Source organism: Corythoichthys intestinalis, chromosome 8 (assembly GCF_030265065.1).
Source record: "Corythoichthys intestinalis isolate RoL2023-P3 chromosome 8, ASM3026506v1, whole genome shotgun sequence".
In the NCBI taxonomy this organism is placed as follows: Eukaryota; Metazoa; Chordata; class Actinopteri; order Syngnathiformes; family Syngnathidae; genus Corythoichthys; species Corythoichthys intestinalis.
This window is the reverse complement of record NC_080402.1, coordinates 8,792,224-8,808,393: the sequence shown is the minus strand read 5'-3', so window position 1 is coordinate 8,808,393 and position 16,170 is coordinate 8,792,224. Positions and strand designations below refer to the sequence as shown.

Below are 16,170 nucleotides of genomic sequence, written 5' to 3'. Positions count from 1 at the left end.
CCACTCTGACATTGAGGTGTTGCCGACAACTAGTTAGCTATTGTACTTCCAAACTGTCTTTCTGCTACTGTTCGAGAGACTCCATCGAAGATACAGAAGCTCGCGAAGGATGTGTGCCTCAAGGTGGATCAAGGTCACTTTGCTGCTTCACCTGTTTTGCTCAGGTAAGTCAGAACAACGAGCTGGGACTATAGAACTACTCCCATTTCACAAAAATGGAGACCAAAACTAGAGAAAGCACTGAATTAAATGTAAAAGTACAGTAAAAAGATAATTTCAATTATAATTCATAATAACTTCAAAAGTATTGTACATTAAAAATCTGCATTATTTTTCAATTTAAAAATATTCTATTTTAAATAACCAACTGATTTCTATGGTACCAGTAGAGCATGATTATTATCAAGTGCTACATTAAAGCATAATTCAGTACACTATAGCATAGCCGACTTCCTGCATTTGTTACATTGTAAGTTGAATTGATTCTCATCAGTTTTCTATACTGAATGGCTAACGGAAATCACATAGTGATCAGGTGGCGTGCTGTGTTAATTTTTGAGTCAATGGTGTTAAAATAAAGTTCAGGGTAAGGATTTCAACCTTGGTGGAGAGCTACAATATATTGTATATTATTTTCATTTAAAGTGTGCGTTATTTTTCAGTGTAAAGTTGGAAATGTTAAGATATTTCGGTGCATAAAACATGAATAAAATTTATGGTCCAAAAGCCAGTGTTGTGTTGACAGCAAAGCACTTAAGAGCCTAATGATGATAATATCTGCCGATAAAAATATTTTAAAATGATATCGGATAATATCAACATATACAGGTGTAACAATTAATCGACAACTAATCGATTAGCAAATTAATCAACTATTTTGATAACCAATTAATCGTTTAGGACCTTCTTCACCTTGAACTATTCTAAAATCTTGAAATTATATCATACATATAACTTCTCAGTGGTAGAGATTTCTTCATTTTGGTAAAAGTAGGACATGAACAAAAATCTGCTTTTACTTTGGAAAACAATTCACATTTTTACCAATTTTCGGACACCTTACTATCTAAACTAGCTTAATAAGGCTGCAACAACCTCCGTAGTTTCTGCACTATAAAGCGCACCTGATTATAAGCCGCAATGGCCAAATTTCACGAAATTTTTAGAAAAACATCCATATATACGCCGTCCCTGACTAGGTGTCCATGTCTTAACATTGGATACTTACATAGATGTTAGACCCAAATATTTTATTGATCAAAAATATCTTTATGAACCAGATAGACACGCATCAACATCACGTGTTGTATGAATGCTTTAGAACGAACTAACTTTAAAAAACAGGTCGCCACATTTGCAAAGATATTTACCTTGACTTCTAAACTTGTCGTGGCTGAAATCCTCTTAAAAACGGCTAACAGCTAGCGCTAACCCTTATATAGCAGCTTTGCTGTAGCATACTGTGGTATTAAAGTCCTCCGAGTGCCAGTTGAAAATGGCTAATCAACGCTAGCATCGCGTTCTCTTGTCGCAGCAAGAAGTGGATGCCCATCCATTTAAAACTGTTCTTTTGTAGTAGCATATAGTACCAGATGGAGCCATTTACATCTATAAATCCTGAGTTTTTGAGTAAGTCTGACAAGCTTCTGCCACGCTTTATCGGTGGTAGTGTAGAGGCTGAGAGCTATGTCATTGCAAAATTTGGAAAGACATTCTTTTAAAATATGTCTAGTTGTCCAATTTTATTATTTTTTAAACAAGAAAATATGAAGCTTGCTTGTAAAAATAAATAAATAAATAAATAATTAAAATCCATAAATAAGCAGAGTAGAAACGGCGAGAAAAAAGTAGCGGCTTATAGTCTGAAAATACGGTAATCGTTTAATAAATTAGTTGCCAATGAATTTGATAATCGATAAAGTTGTAGACTACTGTTAGATCAGGAAGCTGTGATAAATATTATTTTTGAAGGAAATCGTCATCCATTTTGTCTTGTTACTTACAACATGCCTAAAACGACTTCAATTTGTCAAGGTAATTGAAAAAAGTTACTGTAATTTTCGGACTATAAGGCACACCTGACTATAAGCCACCACCCACCAAATTTGACACAAAAACGGCATGTGTTTATAGATAAACCCCACTGGACTATAAGCCGCAGCTGTCCTCCCTGTATTATGGGATATTTACACCAAAAGATATTAACCGGTAACACTTTATTTGACAGCGGCATCATAAGACTGTCATGAAACCAAATGAATCACCATGAAGCTTTGAACCAATTAGCTGCAAAGCTTCATTGCTTCAAGAAGCTTCATTTGGCCATCACTCTGGGAGACAGTCAACCTCCTGCTGTCAACACTGTTGTCGTCCTACATGCCTCCTAGCATGCATTGCAGCACTACAGATGTAAATAACCAAATTTTATGTTCTGCGCTAATTATTTCTTCAGTTACTGTTCCAGTTGTTTCATTAATTGATAGTTACGGTATTTGGTAGCACTTTATTTGACACAGGTGCATTAAGACAATCATAATTATGACATGACACTGTCATGAGCATTAATGAATGTTATACAGCAGGTAACACTTTATTTGACAGCGGCGTTATAAGACTGTCATAAGACTATCATAATTATGAAATGACACTATCTTGGGCATTACTGAAGGCCTTTAACAGATGTCATTTAGTGTCATCCAGCAAATTATCTCACTTTTGAATGGATGTAAAAGATCCAAGCTGGACATAAATAGAGTTGGTGACATAATTTGCCGGATAACACTGAAGGACATCTGTTAAAGGCCTTCAGTAATGCCCATGATAGTGTCATTTCATAATTATGATAGTCTTATGACAGTCTTATAACGCCTCTGTCAAATAAAGTGTTACCTATTGTATTAACCCAAATAAATCAACAAATAAGCCGCACTGGACTGTAAGCCACAGGATGCAAAATCAGGGGGAAAAGTAACGGCTTATAGTCCGAAAATTACGGTACATTTATCCGATTAATCGTTTAAATAATTAATCGATTACGAAAATAATCCTTAGTTGCAGCCCTATCGACATCGGTTTTTCATCATCGGTTTAAGGCCAATATGCATGTTGCCTTCAAAGTGACTGTAGAAGCCATCTGCCTTTGTACAAGGACTGGTCACAGCTTAGCACAGCAGTTATGCTTATCGACTATAAGATGTCTCCAAACTAAGATGCTTGGAATTTTCCATGTGAGCATTATCATCATTAACGCATCCAATTAGGCATCACAATACTATTAGCCATACTATGGTAAATTCACGACTGCATATATCGGTATCGGATTTTGGGAGTTGGACAATATCGCGACATTGGTTACAAAAATCATGATCAGACAACTCCAAATTTCAGTTGTGTTCTTAGTGCCATCCCCAGACAAAATTGGTGGCATTTTTTTCCCCAAAAGTAAAAGTCATGACTGAAACAGCTTAAAGTAATGGCTAAGTAAATTTTCGCACTATACAAGACGGGCCCGACTATAAGCCGCCACCCTCTAAATTTGACACGAAAATGGCATTTGTTCATAGATACGTCGCATTGGACTATAAGCCACAGCTGTCCTCACTTTATTATGGGATATTTACACCAAAAGATATTATCCAAAAACACTTTTATTTTGACAGCGGCATCATAAGACCGTCATAAGACCAAATGAACCACCGTCAAGTTGTTGCAGCCTAATTAAGGATCTTGTATACATAGTAAAATGCCTGAAAATTGGCAAAAATATGAATTGTTGTTTTCCAAAGTAAAAGCAGATTGTTGTTCATGTCCTACTTTGACTTAACAAAAATATAATGAAGAAATCGTTACCACAGAGAACTTATATTTCAGGTATAATTTCAAGAATTTCGACAAGTTCAAGGTGAAGAAGGTCCTAAACAATTAATTGTTTATCAAAATAGTTGTCGATTAATTTGCTTCAAGAAGCTTCATTTGGCCCTGTTGTCTTGGGGGAGACAGTGAACTTCTGCTGCCACCTGCTGTCAACACTGTTATTGTCCAACATGCCTCCTGGCATGCATTGCAGTGCTACAGATGTAAATAACAATCAAAATTCATGTTCTGTGCTAATTATTTCTTCAGTTGCTGTTCTAGTTGTTTCATTAATTGCTAGTTACGGTATTTGGTAACACTTTATTTGACAGTGGTGCCATACGACTGTCATAAGACTGTTATAATTATGACATGACACAGCCATGAGCATTAATGAATGTTAATGACAGATGTCATTTTGTGTCATCCGGCAAATTATCTCACTTTTGAATGGATGTAAAAATATCCGAGCTGGACATAAATGGAGTTAGGGACATTATTTACTTGATGACACTCAATGACATCCGTCATAAGCATTCATCAATGATACAGTGATATTGTCATGTCACAATGATGATGGTCTTATGGCAGTCTAATGACACCGCTGTCAAATAATGTGTCACCTATTATGCTGTATATATATATATATAGTATACAGTATGTATATATACTGTATATATACAGGTATATATATATATATATATATATATATTTATACTAGGGCTGTCAAAATTATCGCGTTAACGGGCGGTAATTAATTTTTTAAATTAATCACGTTAAAATATTTGACGCAGTTAACACACAAATTCCCCGCTCAAACAGATTAAAATGACAGCACAGCGAAATGTGTACTTGTTGTGTTTTTCGGAGTTTTGTCGCCCTCTGCTGGCGCTTGGTTGCGACTGATTTTATAGGCTTCAGCACCCATGAGCATTGTGTAAGTAATTATTGACATCAACAATGGCGGGCTACTAGTTTATTTTTTGATTGAAAATTTTACAAATTTTATTAAAACGAAAACATTGAGGGGTTTTAATATAAAATTTCTATTAACTTGTACTAACATTTATCTTTTAAGAACTAAAAGTCTTTCTATCCATGGATCGCTTGAACAGAATGTTAATAATGGTAATGCCATCTTGTTGATTTATTGTTATAATAAACAAATACAGTACTTATGTACCGTATGTTGAATGTATATATCCATTTTGTGTCTTATCTTTCCATTCCAACAATCATTTACAGAAAAATATGGCATATTTTATAGATGGTTTGAATTACGATTAATTTTTAACCTGTAATTAACTCGATTAAAAATTGTAATCATTTGACAGCCCTAATTTAGACAAAATAAATCAATAAATAAACCGCACTGGACTATAAAACGTAGGATTAAAAATGACGGGAAAAAGTAGTGGCTTATAATTTGCAAGTTATGGTAATTAAAACGAATTAAAAACTATGAACCATAGGAAAACTTGAGCCACGCACATAGAAAATCCCTCCCAAGCAGGCGCCGCGCCTGAGTACGAGGAAGGAGAAGGCGCTCGGGGTCCAGTTGAACAATGGTGGTAGAAAAGAGGAGCCAGTTCTTTGGAGTTGGGCAGGGTGTCCTTCCTTCCTCAAAGGAACACATTGGGTGGATTCAGCCTGCAATAAAACAATGGTACACAATAGATCATCTAAAAAGAGTCTGATTTCACGAGATGGCAAAATTCTATTGACCTTTGTCTGCCTTGTATAACAATGACTCAGCCAAAACAAAAAAAGAATCACACACAGCATTTCACATCAACCGAAATGTTTTTTTTAAAATCATTTCTCAATTCTTCTCCTTTTTAGCTACCTCATCTCCGCTTTCCACGCACACATCTGCTCCTCTGCTCACCTCCCAAATCCCTTCTCCATATCCAACAATCTTGCCGTCCGCAGACTGGATAGATTTGTCGGAAAGCGCCCTCTGCCCTCTCACCTTGTCTCCATCCAGCCTGGTGGTCAGGTAGGGCACGACTCCGAATTGGCTCAAGTTTCTTTTTATAGGGTGCCATTTGTGTCCATGATATAAATTAAGCTGTATTTTCACTACAGTTGGACAAATAGCCATTCAACTTACATTTTTGTGTATTTTCAATGCTATCTATTATAAATTCAAGGGCTCCTAAGTTCTGTATTTTTTTAAATTGACTTCTGGTAAAAGGTTGTTATTTTAGGGTTGTTCCGATCATGTTTTTTTGCTCCCGATCCGATCCCGATCGTTTTAGTTTGAGTATCTGCCGATCCCGATATTTCCCGATCCGATTGCTTTTTTTTTTGCTCCCGATCCAATTCCAATAATTCCCGATAATTTTTCCCGATCATATATATTTTGGCAATGCATTAAGAAAAAAAAAATGAATAAAACTCAGATGAATATATACATTCAACATACAGTACATAAGTACTGTATTTGTTTATTATGACAATAAATCCTCAAGATGGCATTTACATTGTTAACATTCTTTCTGTGAGAGGGATCCACGGATAGAAAGACTTGTAATTCTTAAATGTGACTTTGTATATTGTGACTAAATATTGCCATCTAGTGTATTTGTTGAGCTTTCAGTAAATGATATTGTAGCCATATAACTGTTCTGCCCAAATGCATGATGGGAAGTGCAACCATGACTGTGCGTAGTGGCACCAATTGATATATCTTCTCTGCGTTGGGAAGTAACATAGGGTGTTAAGGAAAAGATCAACCACTTCTGTTCTTCCCCACATTGCCTCCCACGATATTTCTAATTGTTGAGAGAGGGAGTTTAAGGCTTTAGCCAATTAAAAAGAGGCTCTAAACACTGCCAAAATACTCTCTACTCATTTTACGCTGCCTGTTAGCTGTATATATAGGTAAAACGGCGCCATAATAGATTGAACTCGACAATGCGTGAGTGGGTCGAGCAACGCCTGCGTTAATTGCATTAAATATTTTCACGTGATTAATTAAAAAAAAATTAATTACCGCCGTTTACGCGGTAAATTTGATAGCCCTACTTTAAGCCAAAACTAAAGACTCTGGATGAATGCAAGACATTTTGTCTGTAACGTTAAATACAATTAGAAAATGATTTAATTAAAAAATATATACAGTGGGGAGAACAAATATTTGATACACTGCCAGTGTATCAAATATTTGTTCTCCCCACTGTATATATTAAAAAAAGGCATGTCCGATATTTTTTTGCCGATTCCGATACTTTGAAAATGACATAATCGGACCCGATCGATCGGGATGACATCTTTAGTTGTTATAGAACTTTGCTATACAGTGATCCCTTCGTGCTTCAAACTTTGCGCCCTTAGTCCATCGCGGATTCTTTTTTTTTTCAATTAAATATGAATAGACACAGATGAGCTGTCCTGATCCGATCACATAGTCTCACTCTCCTTCCTGCTACTTTCCTTGGTCGGGCAGTGCACTGGAGTTAACAATGATTGACTGACGTTAAGGTTTGATTTTGCTAGTGATGCTTGGAAGCCGAAACCTCAAAGCGCCGCATGCGTCAATCATCGTTTAACTTGTTAAACAGTTGCTGTGGCAACTCACTGCATGTAAGTGAGCAGCTTGAGCGGATTTGAGTGGACTCACTCAATGAAGCATTTTTAATAAAGACAAGCATTTTTCTACTTTGTTCTTGTTTAAAAATTACTCTGTGGGACAGTAACATGTTTAAGACTTACAATTATTACATGAAGTGCTTAAAACAGGGGTCCCCAAACTACGGCTCGCGGGCCAGATACGGCCAGCCTCCAAATTGGTCCGGCCCCCTGAACAATTTTTTTTTTTCTTCCAATAATGTTATTTATTTCCTGGCTTTTTTCTGTGAAGAACCCAGAGAGGGTTATTTGGTTATTATCTATTGAATTAATAGTGTTATTATTTTATTATATTTATTATATTATTATTATTATTATTTTATTTACTTTTGTTCCTTGAAGAATCCAGAAAGGGCTATTTGATTGTGGCTTTCTGAAAAACAATAAATTTTTACATTTAGGCACTCCTGCAATCGTTAATTTTTTTTCTGTTACAAACTGACCTGGCCCCTCATCAGAGAAGGGAAAATTTATGTGGCCCTCACAGGAAAAAGTTTGGGGACCCCTGACCTAAAACCATTTATTGAAATATATCTATACATAAAAGTTGTTTTTTTTTAATACTTTGGGGGGAAAAAAAGTGAAAAAACATGTCTTATATGTATCTCTTTACAATGCTAATTCTGAATAAATACAATGAAAACTCACTAATTTTAATTTTTTTATTTTTGGGGGGGCGGGCGCTACTTCGTGATTTTTCACTTATCGCAGCGGGTTCTGGTTCAGTGTATTTCATTCAAATTTAGTATATAAAATGACTACTATAAGTAGATTAAAAAAAATGATTTTATTGTCCTGGATAAACTATTTTATTCGTGTAATCATTTTGAAAACAACACATTAAAAAAACAAAAACAAAAAAAAAACAAAATGGTCACTGCCTACTGAAAGTTGTGTTGCTGTACCTTTAAGAAATTTCCCCATTCATTAATGACATCACTCTTCTGCGATAACATCACACCAGTGGCGGGAAATCCAACTGTGGTAGGCATTTTTTTTTTTTTTACCTCCTTTAAAAAGATTTTACACTTTTTATGAAGTCCATAGCTAAAATAAATTGAATCATTTCAAAAGGTTTATTTGTAAAATTATAGATTTCTCATCATGTATCCAAAGTCATGCTAGCTATTATGCTAGCAAAGCTAGTTTGAGGGCTAACTTTAGCACAAAATATTCTAACTGTTAGTGTCCACTCACTCTGTTAGGTCGAAATGGCACCCTATGAAAAAAAAAATTGACTCAATTGGAAACAACATACACTGAAACCAATGGCACCATCCACGTAAAAGTCGTCTTGTTTAGGTTTGGAGATCCAGTCAAAGTCAACTGCTCTGTGCCGATGAAGGGCTTTTCTCTGCTAGGATGGGAGGTCACACTGGTGAGAGCAAGTAAACTATATGTTGGTCATTCCAAAATTGCTTTTACGTCCAACTTCAAGTGTTTAATAATCCACACAATAGTAAATCACGCCCGCTTTTGAGTTAATGTACTTGTCCTTGAGACTGAACCTAAATCTAGAGAAGCACCACCTAAGCAGGAATTCTCTCAAGAACCAGAGTTGGGTAACCCTGCCTTACAGTTTGACGTATGTGATCTTCAGCTTGCTCCAGAGCCCACCATGGATAGCTTTCTAGTCTGGAAAGTGGATCACATGAGCGAATGGAGCATTTCCCCCATGTGTTATGCCGTGTCAGATCTTGGAGGACCGTGTCACCGTCCTCTTCCTGTCCTCGTTTACAGTAAGTGTTAGGTTTTGTAGATTGAAAACTTGAAGCAGTCTCTTCAATCCTTTGCCACTTTTTTAAAATCAGAACCTCCAGACAGTGTATCCCTCAGCTTCGCGAACCACACGGGCTCACTCTTAGAGCACAATCAGTACACTCTACATTGCACCGTCCACGATGTCGCACCGTCGAGGAACCTCGTCGTGACTTTCTACCGAAACCAAACCCGACTGGCTCGATTACGTTCAAATGTGACTGATAAGACACCAGTGACTGAGATCTTCCCGTTAAACATCGTGGCAATGAGGGAAGACGATGGCGCCAACTATTGGTGTGAGGCTGAACTACAACTGCAGCTGATGACAACGAAGAAACCTGTAACAGTCGTGTCGGAAAAAGTCGCAACGACTGTCCTCTGTAAGTGAACTAAAACATTCACAGGTCAATTAGATTTGATGTCTATTGTCATCAATGAGTTAAAATTGGGAAAACTAAATCCACCCACAGTTGGTCCACAACTGCTTTGCCCCACAAAGCTCCGAGTAAAGATGGGCGAAAGTCTGCACTGCGATGTTCGAGGAAATCCTGAACCGTCGGTCATCTGGCTCAAAGATGGCCGCCGGGTGATCCCGCCCACCCACTCCACGAGAGCGCACGCGGGGAAATACACAGTGCTGGCTACAGGACTTTTTGGACAAAAGAATGTGACCGTGGAGGTAGAGGTGGTCACATGCAGAGGTATGTTTTATTTTTTGCCTTTTTTTTTGTTAAAAGTGATGCAATTCCACCATGTTTTTTCTTTTTAGGCACCGCAAGTGTGTGTGAAGGACTCTTCCTGCTGCTGTTTGTACTGATGTTGAACGTGCTGTAAAGCTTCAAAAATTAACCAAAGTCTCACTGCTGTTAACACAAATGTCTGCTGCTGGGAGGAAAATTTGTCAGGGAGTTTGGTTTCATGTTTAGTTTCGCGTTTGCACGGGATTAGTTATCGTTGATTTGTACCGTATTGGCCCGAATATAAGACGGTGTTTTTTGCATTGAAATAAGACTGAAAAAGCGGGGGTCGTCATATTCGCGGTCTAGACGTTATCCCCATTCACGACGCTAGATGGCGCCAGATATCATTGAAGCGATGTTCTGTCATGACGGATCTCAGCTACTCTCAAGTTTAACCAGTGTGCATTATTTTATTGCAATGTTTTTCCTTATTCAGATTTGTTTCAAGACTACAGTTACAGTTAGACTTCACTTTGATGGTTAATGCAGTTATTGCAATTTTCTCGTTTTATCACAATAGATTGGTTTATTTACATTTAAAAAACCAGAAGCCATTCATTTACGAATGTGATTGCACTTTAGTTTACACATTTAAATGTTCAGATATTAAGATTTGAATGAGGCAAAACAGCATGCTTTTTCTCTCACATATATTGTTATAATCATTTGTTTCAGATGTACTGTAATTATTTTCTGTTTAAAAATTTGGTGTAAAAAAAGTCTTTTTTCCCCAAACTTGAGTCTTGAAAAAGAGGGGGTCGTCTTATAATCAGGGCCGTCTTATATTCGGGCCAACACGGTAATAATAGCGGATCAATATTGGGCCACATAGAGATGCTCCGCAGCACACCATGGACATCTCAGGACTACCAAGTCCCGCCAAAAAGCATAAAAAAGGCTCTGCTTGGCAAGCTGGAGGCACTCCGATGCATGGACTTTAATAGATCTGCTTACACCAGTGTTTTTCAACCTTTTACGAGCCCCCTTTTTTCAATTAGAAAATCACATGGCAAACCACCAAAATAATGTAAAAATTAATTTCTGTTGCCTATATTAACAATATAAAGTCCCGTTTTGAATAGTAAATACAACACATTTTTCTGACATGCTGCACACCACTGACAATGTCACAGTCACTGCACTGCTAATGCCACAACATTGTCCCAATGAAAGTTCTGCTTATTCCTCAGACCAGACTCTCCATGAGGAAATAGTCTTTGCTTCCTTTTGACCGCCATTCAATGAGTTTTGTCCAGTGTACAGTTCCGAGTTAGCACATTTCCTTTTTAAAAACTTTCCCCGCTGTTGCTGGCCACTGTCACCATTATAGTTTCACTAGTTAGCCGCTAGCCCAAATGTCATTCATACCTCATGCGCATTACTAAACAAAGTAATTAGCTATTAGGGCTAGGAGGATCCGCTTTTGTCATGATCCGATCTGTATCCCCGATACCTGTGTGGCAATCTGATACTTCAACTATAGACCCTACCCACGTGACGTCACAACTCCGCTCTCCTGAATGGTACCGCCCAATTGTCCGTCAAAACAGTGTTAACTTATTATGGCTACGTACATTCTTCCTATTTACGGCGTGTTTTTCTGCTCCTTAACATTAATAATCAAAATGGTGAAGGCGTGTGTGGCTGTTGGTTGCACTAACAGAGAAGATGGAAGGAGAGACTTGAAGTTTTACCGTATTCCGAGGGATCCAAAGAGGAGAGCGAAATGGACGGCTGCAATTCGACGTGAAAACTGGGCACCAAAAAATCACCACAGACTATGTAGTAGTCATTTTATATCCGGTAAGATACATTTAAGATATACTTAGAGGGTTTTGGGCTGACAAATAACCACAATTAAGATCATTTCTAGGCTAATCGCCGACAACATACACGTATGTATGTAGTGAGAGTGCTATCGCTAAACCATATAAACATTAAAAGCCTTAACTCCATTGACAAACGACATGAAATACATTAGACTTGACAGTGGATGTTAGCAATAACAAAAGATTTTGAATTGAAAATTTCGTAACTCACCTTTCCAAGCACAAGATAGATTCCTGCCGAATTTTCGTGGACGAGGACCTGTTTCACCCAACCAGCAACGAAGTATTTATAAGCCTCCAAGCTCTTGAAGTTTTTCAAATTTTCGTGAGAATAGGCTGATTTTGTGTGGACAAGATAATTGTAAATATCAGCGTAGCAGATGTCAGGCAGACAGGGCGAAGACAGTGGGTCGAAAAACATCGATTTGGGCATCAAATATGGATCTGGCGACTGTATAGAACGAAGCTTTTCCACATAACTCCTTTTATGCAACACATCCAGTGAGTTTACGGCATCAGAAAGCACCGGGTCTTCCATGAAATGCATTTTAAATTCCTCGATCAATTGAAACCAATGCTAATACAGAGACAAAATGACGGACAAGTGGGCGGAACCATACAGCGAGCACGTGGTTTTATGACGTCGGTGGGTAGTGTCTATAGCAACATATTACCTTTTAAAATTCATAAAAAAGCAGAGGCATGTATCTCCGTTTAAACTACATACCATTTGACATTCTTTTTTTATTTTTACTTACAGCAACTGTTCCTATGCAAAATAGAACCATTATAAATATTACAAACCCTTCATATTTCATATCGAGTCCCAATCCGATACCGAAATAAAATTTGTTAAAAAAAAAGTTTTAAACATGTTAATGTCCCACTGAATTATTATTTTTTTTAAACAGGAACAACCAGAGGTTGCGCTAGACATTTTCGTTGTCTGTCATTTTGACTGACAGGGTCATAAAAATCCGGTCATAGTCTATTTTTACCGGTCACTTCAATTTTTAAAATGATAATGATGACATATTCAATAGTATTGTTTTCATTCATTTTTAATTAATATTGTAACGCTTGCTTGGCGGCGAAAAAACACCCCCAAAGAAAAAGAGGCAACGATATAGACCCCAATCACCAACGTCACACAATGATCTTAATTGTGGTTGTCAGCTCAAAATCTTCTAAATATATATTAAATGCATCTTACCAGATATAAAATGACTACTACATAGTCTGTGGTGATCGTTTGGTGCCCAGATTTCTTGTCGAATTACAGCAGTCCATCTCGCTCTCATCCTCGGGTCTCTCAGAATACGGTAGAACTTCAAGTCTCTCCGTCTATCTTTTCTGTTACAGCAACCAACCGCCACACACGCCTTCACCATTTTGATTATTAATATTAACGAGCAGAAAAACACGCCGTAATAGGAGGCATGTACGTAGCGGTAATGTGTAAACATGAACAGCTGACACACAATATGGCGGTTCCAGTCAGGGGGGCGGAGTTGTGACGTCATGTGATTGGGCGGCAATCTTGTCCATCAATTGGATGACGCGCTGGCACACCGGGTGCACCAATAAGAACCTCGCGTTGATGTGTCAATCACGGTGCCGCCGCCAGACCCCGGTGACGCTACAATATTCTGACAGAAGAGCCAACGACGTCATGCATTAAGAGAGACAATAGCTAATTAATATGCTAACTCGCCACCCTGTGGTCTGGGGTGTGAATTACAACCTGTCAAAATGACGGACGGACGTCAGTTTTTTCCGTCACCGTTTTAAAAAACCGGTCAACGACGGAAAATATCCGGTTAACGCGACCCCTGGGAACAACATAGAAAAGTACCGTACTTTTCGCACTATAAAGGCGAACCTCTCTATAAGCCGCCACCCAACAAATTTGACATGAAAACAGCACTTGTTTATAAATAAGCTGCACTGGACTATGGGCCGCAGCTGTCCTCACTGTATTATGGGATATTTACACCAAAAGATATTAACCCAAAACACCTTATTTGACAGTGGCATCAGAGGATGTCATAAGACCAAATGAACAACCTTGAAGTGTTAAACCAATTAGCGGCAAAGCTTCATTTGCTTCAAGAAGCTTCACTTAGCCATCACTGCTCTCTTGGGGTAGACAGTCAACCTCTGCTGCTACCTGCTGTCAACACTGCTGTTGTCCAACATGCCTCCAAGCATGCATTGCAGCACTAAAGATGTAAATAACAATCAAAATTCATCTTCTGTGCTAAATATTTCTTCAGTTACTGTTCCAGTTTCATTATTTGCTAGTTATGACATTTGGTAACACTTTATTTGACAGTGGCGCCACAAGACTGTCATTAGACAATCATAATTATGACACTGTCATGAGCATTAATGAATGCTTATAACAGATGTCATTTAGTGTTATCCGGCAAATTATCTCACTTTTGAATGAATGTAAAAGATCTGAGCTGGAGTTAGTGACATAATATGCTGGGTGACACTTAATGACATCTGTCATAAGCATTCAGTAATGCCCATGATAGTGTCATGTCATAATTATGACTGTCTTATGATGCTGCTGTCAAATAAAGTGTTACCTATTAACACAAATAAATCAACAACTAAGCCGCACTAGACTATAAACCACAGGATGCAAAATCAGGGGGAAAAGTAGCGGCTTATAGTCCGGAAATTACGGCACTTATCTTTTCGAAATGCTTCATTGAGTCAGTCCACTCAGGCTGCTCACACACACATAATGAATTGCCACTCACACTACTGCAAGAGTGTAAACAAGCTCAACAATGAGCATTTTTCAAGTATAGCACTCCCAGGCTTCTCTGGAAACATCAAAGCCTAAACAGTTATCAGTCATCGTTAACTTTAACAAGCAATCTTGAGTACATGGACCAAGAAAAGCAGCAGGACAGAGTGTGATCGGATCGGGACATCTATGGTTTGTTGGTTTGTGGTCTTTGCTGCGTTGGTGCAGCACATTAGAACTATCTAAAGAATCAATACTCATAAAAAAAGTATCGATACTCAGATTGTGACATAAAGCGTCGCGATATATATCGCCTGATGATATTTTTTTCCCAGCTCTATTAGCTATCTATTGACACCCACTGATAGTGATGAGTTTTGCAAGATTACTAACCACTGGACAGTACAGACACTCAGAGATGGCACATTTGCGGATTCATTTTCAAAAAAACAATTTTACATCAATTAGGTGAAAGTGGATGGTTTTGCACAGTGCCGAACCACAGGGGTTGAAAAGCACTGGCTTAGTCAATCCAAAAAATGATCAAGAGGCTCAGCTTGGTGGCCGTAATGTGAGTGAAATAGGATAATTTACATTCTCATCTCGTGCAAATGCACAGCAATGATCTCATTGGTTGCTATTGACGGTGCTAGACGTCCAATCCGTTCGAAGTGGGAGGGTTGCCTTCCCACTTCAAATGTTTATAATGTCTACTAGTGATAAACTCATTTAAATTCACACCAAAAGAAATGAGCCAATGATTGGACGCCTATCACCGTCAATGGCAGCCAATGAGTTGAGCTGAAAAGAACTACTGTCCAGGTACTTTTAATCATTTTTCCACTTTTACAGGCTGGCAGATTGTCAATTAATGATCAGGATGATGTTTTTGTGATCAAGTGTAATGTAAATAAATATGACTTTAATGTATGACCTTTAATTTGAACACCACCGCATGATCATGTTTTAGGGCCATTGACGGTGATGGACGTCCAGTGCTTAATTTGTAAATCATAAGGTGCCGGAATGCAAAGTACATATGACAGCGTAGGGATGACGAGACGGGCACAGGTCTTGGAACATACGCAGAATATGGTGCTGAAAAACACACGCAAATGCCCACTTGCCATGCTGTTGGACTTATAAGCTTCAATTTCAGATATCCATGGTATAAATGTTATGACAACAATTTACAATTATTTAGGCTATACCCTGCACAGCACGGGCAATTGCCGACATAACCACAGGTGGGACTTCCTGTACACAGTCAGCAACTAGTTTCTCAACAGGTCTAACTTGTAAAACATAAAAAAAATCTGATTACGATAAATAACACAAACACATTCTTTTGAGAGTTTCACCCCCCCCGTTTTCTCTGGAACCAAAGTTCCCACCTCCTGCCAAATAGTGCAACCCAAACCCAAATTTCCCATAAGGGTACTAGCCTGTTGCTCCGGCTGTTGGTGGTCGCCCTGGCTGACCGCTGGCGCTGTAGCTGGTCCCCACGCTGGGTGGCGCTAAACCTGACCAGCTGTTGCCACGGTAACAGCCTCCTGCCCCGGCTTGGCTTGCTGTCCGTGAACCTGGCAAG

At 38.3% G+C, this 16,170-nt stretch overlaps 1 protein-coding gene across 1 annotated transcript; it reads left to right on the top strand.

Annotated features, from left to right (window-relative positions):
* Positions 1-16,132, top strand: LOC130919910 (MAM domain-containing glycosylphosphatidylinositol anchor protein 1-like). Its single transcript, XM_057842542.1, has 7 exons — positions 1-164; positions 5,695-5,851; positions 8,788-8,863; positions 9,086-9,224; positions 9,297-9,626; positions 9,717-9,947; positions 10,016-16,132. The coding sequence occupies exons 1-7, from the start codon at positions 110-112 to the stop codon at positions 10,078-10,080; spliced, it is 1,053 nt and encodes a 350-aa protein (XP_057698525.1). The 5' UTR covers positions 1-109; the 3' UTR covers positions 10,081-16,132.
* The last annotated feature ends 38 nt before the right edge of the window (positions 16,133-16,170 follow it).